The sequence below is a fragment of the Chaetodon auriga genome, chromosome 4 (genome assembly GCF_051107435.1).
Source record: "Chaetodon auriga isolate fChaAug3 chromosome 4, fChaAug3.hap1, whole genome shotgun sequence".
NCBI classification, from domain to species: Eukaryota; Metazoa; Chordata; class Actinopteri; order Chaetodontiformes; family Chaetodontidae; genus Chaetodon; species Chaetodon auriga.
Window position 1 is genome coordinate 21826999 of NC_135077.1, and position 20409 is coordinate 21847407.

Here is a 20409-nt window from a genome sequence, read left to right on the forward strand (position 1 = left end):
TTTTAGGTGATCACTGGCCTAAGCAGCTGTTACATGCAGGATTAGCAGGTTCTGCCATTCAGACAACATGGTCTGTTTAAACTGGCAGGGTGAAGAAAGTAGAGAGAGACAAGAAGGGGAGGGAAAGGGAGAGGTTATGACAGACAGGAGCAGAGATGAAGCTGGGAATAAAGAGGAGGGAGGGGAGAGAGAAAAGGAGGTGCGAAAGACGCGAAATGGGTGAAACACATGACGAGAGAAGGGGAGTGAGATGCGGAGCAGATGAGAGGTGAAAGGAGCAGAGCAGATAGGTTGAATCGGGATGTGCGAAGAGAAGTGTGAAGGGAACGAAAAGGCAAGGAGTGGAGAGAAGTCAGAGAAGCGTGGAGAGAAATGAGTGTAGAGGAAGAGGAGAGGAAACAAGGAGAGGAGAGACCGAAGCTTAAATGTATCCAGTGTTGTGAGAATTAGACCTCTGCCAAGGAAGCAGCTTAAAAGGAGCTGACAATGAGAATATTGTTCCTCCTCTGTTTTTCATCCAGTTTGTTGTTTCTTGTTTCGCTTCTATAGGATCACCCCCCCCCCCCATCTCTCTGAGTATGAAAGTGTGTCATCCAGCCACCTTTGTAATTGTGCTGGTACAAGGTGTTTGCAGAGAAGGAAGGTTGATGGGCTGATAAGATGCCTGGCTTTAGGGGTGGAAAGGCATTTCCATGCTGAGTGGCTGCCTCACAGTAACATCTCACTTGCCTCCCTTGTGTTTGTTGCCTCTCCTGCTTGCATTCTATTTTACATACCTCATACTGCACTTAGCCTTAGCCCCCCCCCCCCCCCCCCCCCCCCCCCCCTCCCGGTTATTGTAAATTGAGAAATACATCTGGGATCCCTTTTGTTATGAGCTCTGTCTTTCCTCTGCTGCTGTTTGTTGTTCCGTTCCCTCTCACTTTTTACCCTCCGCCTCTTCTCTTGTGTGTCTAGCAAGGTGTGCAATAGTGGTGTGGCAGCCGGGCTGCTTTCTTAGTTTTCCGTTTGATGCATCGCGGCACATTTCACTGGAACAAGCCATCGCTTCCTGGGAGCAGAACTCATGCCGTGTCAGAGCTCCTTCGCCCTGCACTTCCCACTTTCACTCATTACCCTTTTCCCTCTTTCTGCTCTCCCCTGTGCCCCTCCTTCGCTTTCAGTCTATTCTGCTGGAAAGATAGGGAAATTGTACATTCAGACATTCACACACGCGCTCACACACACACACCAACACTATCTCACATATGCAGACGCACAGCGCTGACAAGTGCAGCCTTTCCAGTCACATGCCACACCACTACAATTTCTTCCATTCTCATGTGTGTTGACTGAATGAGGAATTGTACACATGCATGCACACACACGCATAAACACGAACACCCACACAATCTCACAGTCATATTCTGGCCCTTTATCCCTTCTTGGTAATCTGTTTATGGAGTGCTGGGTCCATTTGAGGGAGAATTTAATTGAAGCCGGGGCTAATCTGATGATGGCACGGAGCGGCAGAGCCTTCAGCCCTGCATCACCTCCAGTTAGGTTGCACCTTGTAGTCCTCACACTCAATACCTTGCTACTTCATTTCATGCCTCACGGTTCAATGCAGCGCTGCCCACTCATACATGCCACATTGATTGTTAATCCGACATTTGATATGCACCGTGCTCACTCAATTCTGATCTTGTTTTTCTTGTTTGTGTCCTCCCTCCTCCTCCTTGCTCCCCGCCATTTACCCAACACTTCCCTTGCCTTTCTCCTCCTGTTCCCTCTCTCTTCATCCAGGATGGTTATTACTCCCACCGGCCGAAGGAGAAAAATCGAGTGGACAGCAACAACGAGAACTCTGTGCCCAAAGACTTTGAGAACATAGACAATAGTAACTTTGGCGCACGCTCACAGCCACACCGGCAGTCTGTAGGGGCCACTAGCAGCAAGCAGCAGCGTGAGCGTCTGCAGGAGAAAGCCCATGCCCAGCAGCAGGCCTGGCGAGACAACTCCCCAAGTTTGGGCCGCAGCTCAAACGAAGTGCTGCCTGTAGGCCACCAGTCGTTGGCGGTCGGCAATAATGCCTCCTACCCGGGTGGTCAGGCCGTCGCGGGAGCATCTCGGCAACACTATCGTGCCTCACAGGGCCAGCAGGCCCAGTCGCAGCACAGACATCAGCACCCCCACAGGAGGCAGGCGACTGCAGCGCCGCTGGATGTGACCTACGACCAGCCACCCAAGTGCGAGATCAGTGGGAAGGAAGCCATTTCAGCTCTATCCAGAGCCAAGAGCAAGGAGTGCCGGCAACAGATCGCTGAGGTGTACTGCAGACACAAGGAAGGGCAGTTAATGCCTGAGAAGGTCACTCGCTACTGCCCCCTCGAGGGTGAGTAATTAGTCAATGTAATTAATGTGACAGATTGTTTGATTTTAGTAATGATGAAGTTCGTGCAGTCACTATACCTGTACCTGTCGATAGTTGATACCTATCAAGCTTCCCAGCTTGAGGACATCTGATTGTTGAGCTCTAAATGGTTGTGTTATGTGAAATGCCTAATAGAAGGAGTATTTCTCTATGACATTTCATTTTCATGGCTAAAAAAGCCACAATTGAAGTTACACTTGAGACAAAAAACGTCTTGCAGTGGCCCAGTCGGTACACCATTGTCCTGAGTTCCTATTTATTCAAAGTGTGACAGTCATATTGCTACTTGCTGTAGACTGATTCAGCTCAATTGGCGAAGGACACTAACACTGGGTTAGAGGTGGTGTTCAGGACCAAGACATATGAGGAGAAATTAATCTTCCAAATGCAGCATTTATGTGAAAGCAGTTAAAATAGATGATGCAAAGGAGCCACTCTGAAGAGCTCCTTACTGCAGTGCTTTTTAAACAATCGTTCATCTCAAATTGCTTCAAAAATAGATTAAAAATCAGGAGATCAATACACTAACAGAGATTTTTGCTGTAGTTGATTATTCTAGCCATCTTAGTAAAGTACAAGACGCATAGAAAAACCAACTGGAAACAGTGCTGACAGGTTGTCAATGTCTTTCCTCATGTAATTTGACATTTAATTTTTTCATGTTATTTCCTCCTTCTCTCTGCTGCACAAGCTTTTTTCATAGCAAAAAAAGAAAAATGATATCCACAAAGCTAAGTACAAAGAGTGCAGTCTGTCCAGTCAGGCTTTAGTACACGTAATTGCAATTCTCGTCAAAGGCAAAAAAAGGCCTTTTCTTGCTGATGTGTAATTGGTGAAGTAAACTGTTGTAGAAAATCGGGATGCTGCTTGTACTCTCTCCAAATTGGTTTCCAATTTTCATTTGTTTTGTCAAGCTGGCCACAGAACACAGGTTCTCCTTTCTTTTTCTCAAACAGACGCTCACAAACACACACAGGCTTTTTTTTTTTATTCAGAGAATTTATGGACATCTGCAGACTGGTTGTGGCTTCTATAAACATAATCTGTTGTGGCTGCCGCCATCGGTGAGCAGCATGCATCGGCAACCATGTTTAAGTGAACAGCACATACACACACGTGCATTTACACTCATGAGAGTGGACTAAATGCAGTGTGGACAGCAGGGGAGGAGGAGAAAGCTATTATGCATTCTGCCTGTTTCTAGTCAGATACCTTCCCAGCCCTCACTCGTGTTATTGGAAGTCGAGGAGGCACCGTGACTTAGAACTTTTGTGCGTTCCCCTTCCCAAGAGCAGGACTATCGTTTGTCTGTGCCTAAGCTCCTGTCATCTCACACAGCAACTCACCAACCCATTCACACTGACAGTTTGATCAAAGGAGACAAAGAAATTGAAAAGGGCTTTCCCCTGGTGGCTGGACTGGAACAACACGACAGCTAAATTAAATCACTTTTCTTTCTTACTCTCTGTCTGCCTGCTGCCTGCCAATGTGTGATTCTATACCCTCTCTTCTTCTCCGCCCCCCTCTGCCCCCTGCCCCAATTCAAGTCCGACCTTGTTAGTGGAAAATTGGCCAGTTTTATCAGTATTTTGTCCTTGAGGCCTTGGCTAGATTAGCAATTGTGTTAGCTGCAGAATTAGCATCAGTGAATACAGGAGGACTATGTTCAATCTCTTTGCCTGCCATATGCTTACTTGGCTAATAATGCGATGAGTGTGCTGTGTTGCTCCGGCAGAGGTCCTAGCTGGCAGACAGTGACCTTTTATCCATGTAGCTTTAACCTGAAGGCCTTGTACTGAAAAGGATTCTGGCCCTCACCCTACCTGTTTTGGTTCACTCTCACAGCTCTCATAGCATCATTTTCAGCCATAGCGGGTCGCTGTGTTCAGCAGCTCCGACATGCTACCTGCTTGGCACCAAGCAGCAGAGTTAGCAACAGCATATAGCAGATGAAGAGTAAAGTCACTCCCTCAGTTGGTTGTTATTGACTAGCATGTAATAAGCTGATGGTTATCTAATTAGCTAACATGCCATGTCAACATGCTGTTAGCTAGTTGTACTCCAAACAAATGCTGTGTCTGCTGGATGTGTAAAGGCCCTTTCAGACACAACGCAATTTGAGCTGCGTCTGCCGCTGCCTTCAGCAGTTCGTCGTCTCACCAAGCAGCACACTGAGCTGCGTACGCCACACATTCGACGCAGCAAAAAGCCGATGGAAATAATGGGTTTCAGCTAGTGTGCAGTGACATTGTCACATTGTGGTTGAGCTGCCTTGAATGGGCTATTGTCTGCAAACAAGTTCACCACATCTGTGTAAGAAGTGATAATATTTAAGTGTTGTGTGTGTTTACTCTGCCTCAAAGTGACAAAAAAAACATTTATTACAGGTGCAAAAAAAAGGAAATGAAATTTGTCACTGTATTCAAATAAATCAAACCCATGGATATGATTTATATGTCTGCAAACTTGGCTTTGTGGATGGTTTCAAGGAGCAGACAACATCCCTGAGACATTTTCAAATGCAATTTGAAACAAATCCTTTGGGGTTTAGTTCACTTCTTGTTTTAACCTCTCATATGAGCAGTTAAGATGGAGGGTGGGTAAGAGCCCGAAGTTACACAAGATGATGAAGGAAGAGAGTGGGGTGATAGCAGATGAGGGAGAGGTAGTTTAAAAGATTGATAGCGACGGGAAGCATGATGAAGAGTGATGAGTTCAAGAGGAGGGCTTCTGTTTTTTTTCTTTTAGGAAGAGGCCTGTGGTCCTTTCAGTCAGAGCCTGTTCAAAAAATACTACACATGAAGCTCTTCTGCAGATGCGGAACACACATGCTCGACAAAACTGACAGTAAACTTTCGGTTCTCTCACACACACAGCAGTGCTCATTAGTTCAGCTAGCTAGCATAGCACACACTCTGAAAGTGCTTTGTGAAGCGACTGGCCAATTATCCGTGTGCAAAGCAAACCAGTGAACCTTCTTAGCTGGCCACCAATTACCGTTCAATCTGATACGGCCCACAGCGTACCCCCCCGAGATGTCACATATGCACACACACACACACACACACACACACACACACACACACACAGAGTGAGAGAGAGAGAGAGAGAGTGAGAGAGAGAAGTGAGAAATAAATATGACTGACTCACAGGAGCCACGGCTAGTTGGGGCCAATTGGAGCCATGGGAGCATGTCATTAACCTCAACCTTGTGGTCAACTTTTAAACAAAGCCATGTTGGACACCTGCCCTTAAATCTGAATGAATGAGATTAGTTGAACGGGAGGGAGCAGGCCTTCTTAGTCCGCCCCTGTCAGCTCATAAAGAGAAGACATGTCAGACACTTCCCCTAAAATTTTGAGTAATTATAGGACCTCAGTGCCAGCCAGGGACGGGAGCCGGGAGGGGCATTTTTCAGGAAATGTAGCCTCAGGGGAATAAACAGCCCCCTACCTCAGGATTCCCTCAGCTTCCTCTACTTGTTCGGCACAACCAGGCTCTTGGGAACCAAAGTCCCAAATTATAGTCATTAATCTCCTTAAGGCACGTTCTGTGAACAAACATGTCTCATAAGCTGCGTTTGCACATTTGCTGTAATAACTGAAGATTTAAAAACAAACAATGTCTGGGATAATGTTGGGGGACCTGATGATGCAGAACTGCTTAGAGGAAGGTTTTTTTAGGTTTGAAGTGCAAGTGTTTGTTTTGGAGCGGTTAAGGGTGGTACAAACCGCACAATAGAGCTATGTGAGGTTACCAATGGATCTCCAGAGATCGTTGGAATTGTTTAATTTGATAGTGGCTTGGCAGGCCGCGAACGGGGCAGTGTGCTCTCTGCACGCTTATTGTTGTCATTTGTGTGAAATCCAAGGCATCTTCCGGGAGTTTTGCTGGAGAGGAATTATGGCACATTGTCAAACCGTGCTCCACCCTGAAAGCCCCAGAGGAATCGCTTATAGGATTCCTGTCTGAATGAGGATAGTAGTTACAGTGTGTGTGTACTGTCGGCTTGAAATTGTCATAGTTCCAATTCAATCACATAAGAAAATAGATGAGTGAGTCGCGGTTTTGAGGTTTTGTTTTGTTTTGTTTTTTTGTGTTTGTTTTCGCTGTATGACTAATTTGGTCTTGTTTATTCATTTACATATTAATGTCTCAGTTGTAGATATTAGATAGTTGAGGTTCTGTCCTCGTTCATAACACGTAGAACATTTCTTTAAACGGCACAGTGGAAAGCAAAAGGAAGTGAACCCATGTTGACCTGCTATCTCTGCCTGCTACAGTTTTTCAAGGTTGAACTACAGTCTTAATGTATGTCTCCAAGAGAGCATCTGAGTGGCAGTTATAAACTAGAAGTAAACCTCGGTTCAGACTGTGTCAGACAATGGAAAATACCCACTGAACGCTCACATTGACATTGCAGTTAATTATTATGGATATGCTAATCATACCACTCAAACTGCTGCTTATCATGTTGCCTAGCAACCTCATTGTTTAGCTATTTGCGTTTGTTGTTTAATAAAAGAATAACATTTGATTATCATTAATAACTACATTCATTCTGCTTTGTTATTGATTTTCTTGGTCCCTGGAGGATATTTATACGTCCTCCTCATCATATAGCGGCTAATAGTGCCTGTTGTGCTGCATAACAGATTTGATTTGGTAATCAAACAAGCAAACAGCCCCTGATTATGTTACTGATGAAGAACCTGTGCAGTAGTGTGTGAATTAAAGGGAGTTCATAAATGCAAGAATTGTATTTCCTGGTGTGATTTCATGAATACTGTATAGACGCTGTCTCTGCACCTCACAGGTAAAGCTAATGTCAATGTCCAGTGGGATGAGGACTCTGCTGAGAGCTTTCCATCAAAACCAGTGAGAATAGCGTTTGTCCTGGTGGTCCATGGACGAGCCTCTCGCCAGTTTCAGCGCCTCTTCAAAGCCATCTACCACACCTCGCACTACTACTACATACACGTCGATCAGGTGAGCCACAGACAGCCTGTGAACATGATGCACCTTTAATGTGATGGCAAACCTTCGTAAATCCGTTGCTTTTTTCCAATGGAAAATGTAATCTCTTTATATCAGACATGATATTAATCAGTGTGTCATTTCCTGTATTCCAGCGCTCTAACTACCTGCACAGGCAGGTGCTCGCCTTGGCTACGCATTATCCGAATGTGAGGGTGACACCGTGGCGCATGGCCACCATCTGGGGCGGTGCCAGTCTGCTGACCATGTATCTTCGCAGCATGGCTGACCTGCTGGCCATGAGGGACTGGAGCTGGGACTTCTTCATCAACCTCAGTGCTGCCGACTACCCCATCAGGTAACAAAGATGGATCTCACAGCAAGGAGGTTCAGTAAAGGATAGTCAGGGAGGGGGGCCTGAGGGGAGGGCAGTCTGGTAATGAATTGTCCTTTAAGGAAATGAACTGAAGTGTACGGGCAAGCATCTAATATAGGTGACAAAGGCAGTCTCCAGAGCACAAACAATAGTAGACAGCTTTCAGCCAATAAGGAAGAAATTCAATACTCACTGGTCTGGGCTCCTGTGGTTAACTGTGAGCTTTAAATAGAGTCACTCCAAACCAAACAGATCAATGAAGTAGATCCTATGCTTTTCTTAAACACTATTTCTTAACACCTTCTCTTCCAAGTCCTTGCTTCCTTGCTTGCACTCCATTGAATGGGTTACATGGTGAACTGATTACAATTTAATTGCCCAGGGTCAATACCTATTGACTCTCCAGTCCCGTTGTGTACTCTACGGCCCGAAAGCCATCTCTCCACTTGAAACCATTGCTTTTAAAAAGCTGTAAAAGGTAATTAAAGCCACAAAGTCTACGTGGACTGGACATGAAGTCATGGAAATAGCCTATTGGAGAAGAAATTTTGTGACTTGTGCTTTTTTTTTATGTGAGTTTATAGTCCTTGCGGGAGTTCAGGGTCTGTTGGGTTTTTGATGTGGCTCTGCAGCAGCCAATTAAAATCCTCCTATTAAGGAGAGAGTTATCTCTTCTGCGCAGCCAGATGTCCACCCGTTGAATTCAGACAAGCTGTAATGACCACTGGCTAACAGGAAGCTGGATCTGGTGTCTCCACAGCTGGAGCCAAGATGCAGGGACAAATGTGGATTTTGTTCATAGACAGACTCACTTGAGGTTTTTCACCATATCGATAAACGCTGCTGACAGGCGGTTTGTGCATGTGTGTCTGCACCGGTGTGTGCACACCTGAGTTTATGTCATGCCGTCTGCATAGTTCAGTGTGTCTCAGCACCTGTCTGTGTACATGTGTGCGTATTTATCCTGTCTGTACGCCTGTCTGTCTGTCTGCCAGTGCGTGATTAAAGGTATTTGCAAGTGCACACAACCAGACACTGTTTTCTTCCTGTCTTTTGCCTCCTCATTTGCATGAGGGTGATGTTGTTGAGAAAAGGGCTGACAGTGGAGGTTTTAAGCCCCATCTGTTGGGAAACGAAACGATTGATGGAGCGAAAGAGGGAGCTGAGAGGCAGAGATGACAGGGAGAGGCGAGAGAGGGAGAGTAAGCAGTTAGGTGTGGGAACAAGAGGGAACTGCACATTTTGGATCCATGCAATATGGAAATATGTAAATTGTGTCTTGTATCTTTGCTTAGCATGTGCATTTGTAACCACAGCTTGGATTTGACCAAGTCTTCGCACTGCATATTTACTGAGGTGAGCTTGCAAATATTGTCCTTTAAGTGACAGGCCTGGGTTCAAGCCTCTGTCAGAAGGAGCAACTCAAGTGTCCTCAAGCAAGGAACTGAAACCCATTCAGCTGTTTTGTTGCTGACGATCCTTTCTGATTTCTTTGGGGACCGGATCAGGCGGACAGAGACATTCTCCCTCAGATATAAACACCTCAGCATTACATTATCATTATGGACTTACTGTAACACACTGCAGCGCAGACAAACATGTTGGAATAAACAGATGCCGCACTTTTGCCAGACTGCAAATACAACCCTGTGTTAAGCTGCCAGTCTGCTTCATCAGAACGGAAACCCCCTCCCCCCCGCACCTTTCCATTTCTGTTATTTTCTAAAATCGACAATCCGACATTCATGGCCACTTCACGCCGTGAATGGTCAGCAGTGCGCAAGGTGAGAAAGGAGCCACGCTTTGAACTTCCTCACCTCTCTTTTAGCAAAGAGTGGCTGTTTGGAACAACGGCACTTTGAAGTATAACCCGACCCTTATTCTGCCTCCTCCTTTGTCAATTAACCCATTATTTATATTGATCCCTCTACATTTATTCAGCTCAAAATATGTGAGCTTGTACCAGTCTTGTCTTAATGTTGTTTCAGTATTTCAGGGCACAGATTTTCCAAATGGCACTCCTTTTTCCGTTGTGACCACACTGTGCAGATGCAGGCAGGAAGGGTTGGGGGCTGCCCTGCCCGCACTGCCCTGACTACTGCTGTTGTTATCGGTGGGACTGGAGACAAGCATTATTTCCCCTCTAATTCCCTGATAATGTCTGTCCTGCCGCATGGATGGCTCTCAAAGGCAAACCCAGAGCCCCTCACACCAGCAGAGGGGCTTCGTGTCCAGGGGGAGATATGCTGTGTGTGTGTGTTTGTGTGCATGTGCGTGCGTGTGTCCAGAGAGGCCAGAGGATGAGTTACACGCTTGCTTTGTCAGAGTACAACCCTCTTTCCCAGCTTTTATCTACACAGCCTCCTTGCTCTTACCTCTTTTTTTCCCTTTAAAGCTCCTTTCATGGACTTTACAGCAGCTTTTAAGAAGTCTGAGCTTTGTGAGACAACGACTGGCTGCAGGCGTCATATCTTCTAATCTCTTTCACTTTGTCATCTCTGTCAGGGAAGTGCTGTTTCTCATATTCTGGCTTTGTTCCACAAGTGATAGGTGTCATTTCCTCTTGTGAAAAAAAAAACCAAACTTTATCACCCATTAGCCAACTCATTTAAAAATGTAATTGTAAAAAACTTGTGGAAAAACTAGCAGGATTTTTTTTTTTTTTAATGAAGTTACAGAAGTTTTTGCACTGTAGGTTCTTCCAGGACAAAGATGATGAATTTATGATCCATCTCTCATCTGCTTTAGTGTTGTTAGAGTGTGGGTTCATAACCTGTCAGCCACTGGAATTCAACTGTTCCCCTCAGGAATGGTATATTTAAAGTCCTAGTTATAAAAAGGCACATTATTAATTTAACAGCAAGGCCATGGGAGTGAAACAGTGGCATAATGATGAAGTTTAATTGGCTATGATATTGAAAAGGTGCTCATTTTTAGCCGTCAGGTGGGGTTGAAACTCACAGCACTCTGTGTGTGTGTGTGTGTGTGTGTGTGTGTGTGTGTGTGTTACTGTAATGTGTGCGTGTGAATACCACTGTGAGACAGAGCAGCCACAGGGCTGACAGTAAGCAAACTAGACCCAGTGGACGGGGTGACCACTCAGGTGGCAAATCTGGAGCTTGACATGAATTCCCCTCGCTCTGTGTGTGTGCGTCTGCATGCCTACAAGCATTTGTGTGTCTCTGTGCATGTATATTGTATTGTCAGTGTGCATACTAGCAGATACACAGCGTGTGTGTGGGAAGTAGAGACAGAGAAGAGCGCATGTGTCTGCACAGCACATCATCAGTTAGGCTTTATGGCTCAGGACCTCCTAAGATAAGCCCCCCAGGCTGTGAAATTGCTCCTTCAAGAGAAAATGACATTAATATGCACTTGTCCCTCCCCCCACTGATCCTTGAGCTTTTTACCAGGGCCTCGCTGCTCTTTTAGAAAGGCAAGCCAAGCCATCATGAAAGGCTCCACCACAGATGAAATGTTAGAGCCATTGACTGGGGCATAGCCTGCAGAGCAAAGCTTTTAGCCTGTCTGGCCTGTATATGAGGAAGTCGACTGCTCTACAATGTAAGAGCAGCATGAAGTCATTCATCAAAATCATGGATAGCAGAATCTTTTGTATAACCCTAAATAGTTTTAAGGGCTTGAAGGAACTGAGGGACTGACACCGAGTTCAGCCGAGGTCTTTAATTGATCATTACGTGACTTAAAGCTGCTGAAAACTTGGCTTTAGTGTTTCTCCACAGCATTAAACTCCCCCTCCACTCAAAGACGTGTCTTTGCTTTCTGCTCTTTGATGTTTAACCCGCACTGTGCAGAGTTTGTTTTCACACTCACACACTAGCATGATGTGTGACATCGCAACAAGTTTGGAGCCAATCCCGAGCCACTTTGTAGCTTACACATGAGTGATGTGGAAACTTGAAGGCTCCTGTTCACACACGCTGAGGATGCGTCATCTTGTGTCTGGTAGTTCACTTTTGAAATGATAAACATTTGCATATTCATAGATTTGGGATTTTTCAATGAGGGAGATGGTGTCGATGTTCTTTGAAGAGATTTTTAACTAGTTCATTGAACTGTGGAAAAACCGTATCAGACACAGATTCTTATTTCAAGCAGAGTATTTTATGTGCCTGGAGATGATCTTTAAATATTCATGACTAAATATGCAGCATTCAGAATTTGGAACAATAAAGCTATTCTTTTTTAAGAGTTTAACACTCAAAAACGTTTTTAAAAAATCAATAAATAATAATCATTTTGATCAGGACTCTGTGGTTTGATCCCATTTGACTGACAGCGGCCCTCACAAATGTCACGTCAAGTTCTGATTTGTGCACGGAAGGACGTGACATTCTGAGCTCAGCCCACTTCAAACCAGTAAGAAAAGCAAAGATACTATAAAAGCTCCAGTCCACCAATTGCATCAGTTCCACTAGAGTGCCACTGTAATGTGACGTAATTTCAAGGGAAACTGAATATGCGGGCAGAGTTTAGTTTACGAGTGGAACTTAAATCAAATCACTGATCAGATGGCTTTGTCTGAGCAGGAGTAGGAGAACAATCAAGAAACTGATAAATTAGACAGATCCAGCTGAGATCCGAACACACACCTCTGATCCATGATCTTGTTCTACTAGCGACGGTCAGGTGTGGGTTCACAAGATGGGCAAGATTATTTCAATATTATATATGTTTAGCTTGTAATAAGAGATAACTGAACAGTCGGGGACACAGGGTTAGAACTTCAACTGTCTTTGAGGGCCTTTTTTTTATCACTACAACAGGTTAGTTTTTCTCATTTCATTTTACCTATAGCATGTGCAGTGACTGGTCCACCTCCAGCTAGGTCTCACCATATGTTTCCCAGTCAAAAGTAAGTCATTTTCTTCCATTTCAGGACCAATAACCAGCTGGTGGCCTTCCTGTCCAAATACAGAGACATGAACTTCATCAAGTCCCACGGCAGGGACAACGCCAGGTGAGATGCAAATTGTTCAAACTCCATTTTAATCACTCCGCAGCACTCCACCCTCTCTCCCTCTCACTCTCTGGCTAGCTCTCTGTGTTTGTCTCTCTTACTCACTCAGCAGCACCTATGTGCACACACAGCGCCCTCCTGCCAGCACAGCGTGGTCACTGAATCATAATACAATTAGCTCCCATCTGTGGCTTCATTAATTAACCTTCTTGGTGGGGTGAGCTAGCGAGGTCGCTGCCAGAACAGCCTTCTCTGCCGCCGCCACCCTGCCGCCCTCTACTTTCTGCCTCATCACACCCTGGTGACAAACCAGTCATCACCCGACACTGTGGGCAAAAATACCCCCAAAACGCAGGAAAAAAATAACAGCCAGCAAGGATGTATGAGTCAGCGTGACTCAGCGGTACCTTTTCATATTTGCAGTCAGAGAATTTTATTCAGTGCTGTTTGACGAGAGCAAAGCTGTTTTGTTGGCAATTTAATTCCAAATTAAAAACAACAAATATCTCAGTAATCCACTACTACAGCATATGCACACGTGTGGACGGATTGAAACAAACAAGTGTTTGAAAAATGCATGCGTGCATTGCTAAGATGTCCCCTGCATATGTACATGCGTGTGTGTCTATGAGCCACAAGGTCAGTACCTCAACAGTCAGTGTGGAGATAACAGAGACAATCTGAGCCAGTTGACCTGAATTTGACTCCTTTCATCTGACACCCGATACGTTCGCAGGAGTAATGCCATCCATTATGTATGCAGGGTGTCACTCTTGTTGTTGCTGATAAAAGTGTGTAGTGACAAGTGTGAACAACACGTTTGTCGAGTCATTTAAGGCCGAGCACAGGAGACAAATTCTGCAATTATGCAGAAGGAAGTAATGTTTGGATATGCAAGTATTTTGATAATAAACTAATAACAATTACTGTGAAAAATGATTCATCTGTCTTTAATCACTTGTTGCAGCAGGTGAGTTGTGAGCATATTTTCCCATTTTTAGCCCATCTCTTTTCGCTTTTTACCAATTTTCAGCCCAGATTCCTTTTAGGAGGATCAAGATTTTCACTCAAAGTACTCAAAAGTTGTGTTTCTTCCTGAATGAGGACAATGTTCGGTGACAGTTACAGTCAGTAAGGGCTTCTTATGAAAAGCACGGCTCAGGAATCCTCTGTTTATAAGAAGTAATGAGAAAAATATAAAGGAGCTGCTGTTTATGCAAGTGTCCCTCTAAATATAAAACAACCACAGAGTGCATGTTTTTATGTAAATGCTAATTTTAAAGTCTGATTTTCACCTGGATATAGTTTTTTTTTCCTGCCATATAAATTCACAAAAATAATTGGCCTGTTTTGTATATTTAAATATATTCAGCAGCAGCGGTATAACCATACCTTTGTGTGTGTTCGCTAGGTTCATCCGTAAGCAGGGTCTGGATCGCCTGTTTTACGAGTGCGACACCCACATGTGGAGGCTGGGCGACCGTAAAATCCCAGAGGGCATCTCGGTGGACGGCGGGTCCGACTGGTTCCTTCTCAACCGCATGTTCGTGGAATATGTCATCAACTCTAAGGACGACTTGGTCACCAACATGAAGCGCTTCTACGCCTACACTCTGCTGCCTGCAGAGGTAACGCACATTCATACTCACAGATACACCGCTTTCACACAAGTGCTTCTTAACCTCTGACTGACAGGTAAGCACTGCTTTGTACTTACACTGCATCGCTTATAGAGACAGTATACACCGCTCTCTTTTCATGGCTGTGAAGGCAAGATGTAAAGGCTGACTTTCCATCCGTATACAAGGATTGAATGAGAACTGAATGATCTCTGTGGGGAAATTGGATTTTTATCATGAGCTGCTGTGAATCTCCATTCTCTGCTGCTGCTCTATTTGCTCTCCATGAATTGAATGGTGTAAAAAATAAAAGGTATACAATTTTCTAATTTTGTCTCCCTGTCTCTGCCCTCTATCCCCCACCCCTCCGTCTCCCCATCCCATTTCTGTCTCTGTTTCTCATCACGCAGTCGTTCTTCCACACGGTGCTGGAAAACAGCGCCCACTGTGAGAGCATGGTGGATAACAACCTGCGCATCACCAACTGGAACCGTAAACTGGGCTGTAAGTGCCAGTACAAGCACATCGTCGATTGGTGCGGATGCTCCCCTAATGACTTCAAGCCTGCAGACTTCCACCGCTTCCAGGTAGTAATTAAACGCAACACTAATGTGGAGATACTCAATCAATGGCCAGAAGCAGAGCGAGCTGCAGCAGAAGGTCAGGGCCTGTATTTAGCAATCGTCAAAGAATCATACTTGGGGATTCTCTAAAGAGCTTGAAATTAAAATGTACTGCATTACAAAGGGCTTCTCTGAGACAATGCTGAAGGTGGTCTGGTAAAAAAAAAAGCAAAAAAAAAAATTTATTTGTCCTTGTCCTGTAATTATTTATATTTTTCCAAGACATAATTAAGAAAAACAAGCCTGTTTTGATTCCCCAGTAGGGAAACTCAGGCTCAGGCACACGTAAAAAAAAAAATAAGTACAGAATAATAGAGAAGAGTATTAATTATTACATGTACATAAAATTGAACTTCAAATTAAAATAGAAACTATACAAAAGCAATTAAACTCAAACTTACGAAGCGAGCAGCACACATACAGTACCCGCAGTACTAGTAGTGCTATACTGTCTCAAGTGAAGTGACATGCGTGGTGGTGGGATTAGTAGGTGTAAAGTTCTAGTATACATGAGAGTAACATGATACATCTACTATAACAGCGTAGACCAGAATAATATACAAGATAAGTTAGCAATGATACTTTGTGTTTGTCTGTATCAATCAGAAATGTGATATAATACATAATGCACATATTAACTTAAATTATTATTTTATAGCATGATATAATCATGTACAGAATGGGATAGAAAATCTAATTTAAGATGAACTGTGGTATTTTGTATAACAAAATATATAATATAATATAACAATATGGCATAGACTTTAAAATATGATACAAGTACTGTATATTGTGAGGATAGTGTGAGTATAGTATTGTATAATATATAACAAAAATTTACAGCCTGAAGGAGCTCCTTCATTCCAACAGCTGTTTAACTCCAGTCATTTAATGTAACACTGTGTTGATGCTCATCAACATCACAAACCAACTGTTTGCACTGCTGCATGATTTACGATTAACATTTTGCTAATATCCACTACATCCTTGCAAATATCTTGTGCAGTATCACATATTTTTTACATACGCTGCTGTCTGTAGCTTCTTAATTTCCCTGGTGTGGCATCAATAAAGTTATATCTTTTCTTATCTTATTTACAACTTGAAACATAAAACTATGGCAAAGTCCCTGATAAAGTTACAGTACCGGTTGAATACTTCTTTAAAATCCTTTTGCCTGCAAGCAAGAAAGCCATCACAAAGAAATAGCTGCAGGCAAACCCTCCACCCAAGGACGGCTGGACCGCAATTTCCACAGACGCTGGAGAAATCGGCCTTCATCTCAAGACTATGACGTGAACATTATGTAAAATGCTGCAACAGTTTACTATACACAGTATATGTGCCTGTAAGATGTAATCCATTACATATGTCACTGCTCCTGTCCAAGCATCATGTTGCCCGTTGACCCACTCTTTAAGCATTCACATATCAATAGTTGCAAAAGTAGAATCCTCCAAAGGACCAGTTTAGGAGTAAATGTTGCTTTGCTAAAAATGAAGAATAAGACAGATGCAGTGACTTACTCCTACTGACAGTGAAATATAGGAGGAACCTGTAAGAGCAGAGGATCACATGATTAATCCCATTAATGTGAATCAGATGCATTTACCCTACAGCTGCTATATTGTTTATTCTGTTGTCTTCAGTAGCTATTAACACATGATGTTAACAGCAAGTAGCCTGCAATCGTATAAGCAGGGATTACACTTGTAGGAATTTTACTATCATATACTCTCATATGATAAGGAAAATCTAGAAAAATGGTGCACAGAAAGAGACCACAACCAAAATCAGTATCTGCTTCAGTCACCCTTTAGGGATGCAAAGGGTTGCATACACAAGTCTCAAAAGTCTCAAAGAATATGTTAGAAACAATACATACGCATAAAAATTCAAGATTATTAGAAGATTCAAGATTATTTTCCAGTCAAAATAAATTTCAGCAGTAGGTTTTATTCTTATGTCTGTGAGTAGGAGTGAAAGTGAAGGATTTTTACTTTTAACTTTCATTAAAGTCCAAAATTTCCCTTTCAGCAGTTTGATAAGTTTGCACTGCGCCACGCTGCAGATATAATGCTTTATCTTCCATCAGATGTCCATCAGAGACATCAGACAAACCTCCAAACATACAGAAATTAGTATGAAATCCAGCACTCTGAGTGGACCTTTGCGGCGCACACATCTCGCTATGTCGTGGGAAATCAGCAGCAGCCAATCTCTAAATTCTCTGCCCTCAAGGTCTGTCCTCTCAGCCTCTGCATCCAGCCAGTTCCCACAGCTTTCACAATCAATACGTGCAAAATTATGTCTTGATTAGTATGACCCTGAAAGGGAAAAAAAATTAATAGTAATTAGATCCTCTTTGCCTTGAGTATGAGGAAGAGAAGTGGGTTAGTTAGCTTTTCAAAATGAAAGTGAATGAGTGGCATTGACTCCAGGACCCCAGAGAAAGCCGCTATCGCAGTTTGACTTTTAATGCGCTCCTAAAAAGTAAAAGCTGCGCTACAAAGTGAAAACGTTCTGCCACAGTTAAATATCTCTTGAAGTCATGCCATTTAAGCGGCGTGACGCACTCCGTCTCTCTTGTCCTTCACATACCAGTCAAAGCCGTCGCACTGACCTCACTTCTCCCTTCGCCAGACCCGCCTGCCGTCTGTCTCGCCTCAGCCTCCGGCAGCTCAGCGCCAACACATTACCACAGGCCCTTGGCACCGCCGCGGGGTCTGTTTGGCACCCTGGTATCACTTAAGTCCAACCATGGGAACAAAGCAGCCTTTCCAAAAGCAAAGCAGGCCCCGGTATTAATAGGACTTAATGAACCGTAGCACTGGGGAAGATACTGACAGGTAAAGCAGTTTGATTGCAGATGAGACCAATAATTCATGGTGTAACTGTGCAGTATCCCGCAGGGGGATTTTGATGTGCACTCACCAGGGGAGGGGGCTGTTCTGGAGAGTGGCGATGTGCCTTTTTGTTTTAGTGCATCATTGTTTAGTAATGTGCTTCAGAATGAGGTGCATTTGGGAAGTCTGTCAGAAAGATGAGCTGTGACAGGCTGGCACCGAGGGCGCGTCAGAGAGCAAAAAGCCTTCGTGTTTCGGCTGATATCCGCGGCCGATCAGCGATGGTTAATGGTTCTCGGAGCAGCATGAGAGAGAGCTGAAGCGTACCGCAGCTTGTTTAGGTCTCCGTTTTTCTTTCGCAGGTAGCACCGAGGTGTTCGGTGCAGGGTAACTATCAGTAAATAGTTTTGTGTCTGGGACTGAAAAGACATCTTTGTGTGTAAGCCAAGCTGTGGAGGCGACAGATTTCATGATGCACCATCAACCACACGAGCAGCAGAGACAGAGAGGGTGAGAAAGACGTGGTTTGGAGTGGAGGAGGCCAGACAGAGCGACAAATACAAAGCGGTGTTGAGAAAAGATGTGATGAATGGATGGATAAATACAGAGGAGGCAACAGGACGGTGCCGTATGAGGGAGACTTGTGAGCCGTCTTAGTCGAGCACCTTTGGGTACGAGCGTTGACTGTAATTCCTGTAATGAAGCTGTCTGACACAGATGCCCTGAGTGACTTGCAGCCTTTCATCAATAGTTTCTTTGTGATGTGATTAACTTTTTTAAGACCTCTCTCAATGGGTAATTTATCTTCTCCTCAATTTCTCCTTAACCTTTGACATCCCTCCCTGCATCTGAGATAGCAATCACAGCCTTTCTAAGTCAATGGATGTTTCAAGTATTCAGCTCAGAAAATGTATAGTGTTGTACAGCGTGTTTTTTCTCATCTTGTCTGCAGGGCTAACAGCGTATATCAGATGTGGAGTTCTTTAATTCAAATATTATAGTGGGTGCACTGTTTTGACAAGCTGGATAAGGGGAAGTTGAGTCATGGGAGCCACAGCGAGCAGTGGTTCCCAATCTTTTTGGCTTGTGACCCTTTAAAACAAAGTCATGTTTACTTGTGAGCTTTCATCACCGTTTGGGCTGATGTTGTTTCTTCCTTGTTTTATTCAGTCTTGAAGAGGCACATTTATCCAGTACTTTACTCGAAGATTTCTCCTTTCTTAAAGAGGAACTGTGCCAATTTTGCACATCAAGGTCTGTTTACGGGACTTGGAGGGTACTAACTTACTTATTATGTGAAAAAAGCTTTTTGTGGCTACAGACGAAGCTGCATGAAATCTGATAAACTGCCTCAAGTGATGTCACAGTGAAGAAAGAAGCGAGCTTACCAGACCTCTGTAGCCCTCTGCCCCTCTCTGCTTAGCATAGCACACCAGAACCCCTGAATCAGAATCAGGTTTTGATGAGAAGGAAGAACCTTTGGAATAAAAAAAGACAGTGTCCCTGGTTCTGCTGCATCAGTCTTTTAACCCCCTCACAACCCCCTTGCAACTCCTTGTGGTGGGCCGGACCCCCAGGGTGGAAGTGACTGACATGGAGGACACAAGATCTAATACATACAGACCATTCCTCCTGCAAATGAATGGAAGAGAGAGACTAGGAGACGATGATATAATGTGTGTATGTATCTATGTATATGCATAGATATACTGTGTGTGTGTGTGTGTATAATGTGCATAATAATTAATTCACATAAGTATACAGAACAGATTTGCTTCCTTTCATCTGCTACCACCTATACTCCTTCCCTCTCTTCTCTCAGCCCACACGTCACTTCAACACACATCTAACACATCACATTTGTTCCCCTGCCATCCTCTCACACCACCGTTTCCTAATCTTCTTTTTCTCTTCTCTTTATCTCTTCCCTCCCTGCTTTGCTGCTACGTTCCCCACCCTCCCCGCCTCCCTCTCCCTCTGCAGCAAACGGTGCGGCCCACCTTCTTCGCCAGGAAGTTTGAAGCCAGTGTGAACCAGGAGATAGTGAACCAGCTGGACAGCTACCTGTTTGGACCGTTTCCCCAAGGAACGCCAGGCCTGAACTCGTACTGGGAGAATGTGTACGACGAGCCAGATGGCGTGGCCAGTCTGTCGGACACGCAGCTCACGTACTACCACTCCTTCTCACGGCTGGGTCTGGCCAGAGCTGCCGCCTCGCTGCAGGGAAACCCGAAGGATCACAGCTGCAGGTTAGTTTTCTGAGTGCATTCACCTATGCAAATCCTTTTTTGTTCTGCTCTCCATCTACACACACCGTCATCATCATCACCACAGCATCATGGCACGCCTGCATCAACATCCACAGGTGCACTTCAGTTTGTGTTTACTCTGAAAGGCCAGCCACACCCATTCGAGCATGAGAAACCACAACATATATAAAGACCTTTTGTATGACCTCTCTGTCCGGCCTCGCATGTCATGGTAATAAGACAGCAGTGAATAGCTCCAGTCAGCAGCAGGGAACGCTGGGTAATGCTGTTCATTTTGTAACATGATATGACAATTCATCCCAGA

General features: G+C 44.3%; 1 protein-coding gene across 1 annotated transcript in view; it reads left to right on the plus strand.

Annotated features, from left to right (window-relative positions):
- Positions 1–20409, plus strand: part of xylt1 (xylosyltransferase I) — a 75358-nt gene that overhangs the window by 36594 nt on the left and 18355 nt on the right. Inside the window, exons 2-8 of the mRNA XM_076728664.1 lie at positions 1786–2374; positions 7230–7402; positions 7546–7748; positions 12667–12747; positions 14159–14375; positions 14777–14953; positions 19819–20084. Of these exons, the coding sequence (XP_076584779.1) occupies positions 1786–2374; positions 7230–7402; positions 7546–7748; positions 12667–12747; positions 14159–14375; positions 14777–14953; positions 19819–20084 (1706 nt within the window). The remainder of the gene's footprint in view (positions 1–1785; positions 2375–7229; positions 7403–7545; positions 7749–12666; positions 12748–14158; positions 14376–14776; positions 14954–19818; positions 20085–20409) is intronic.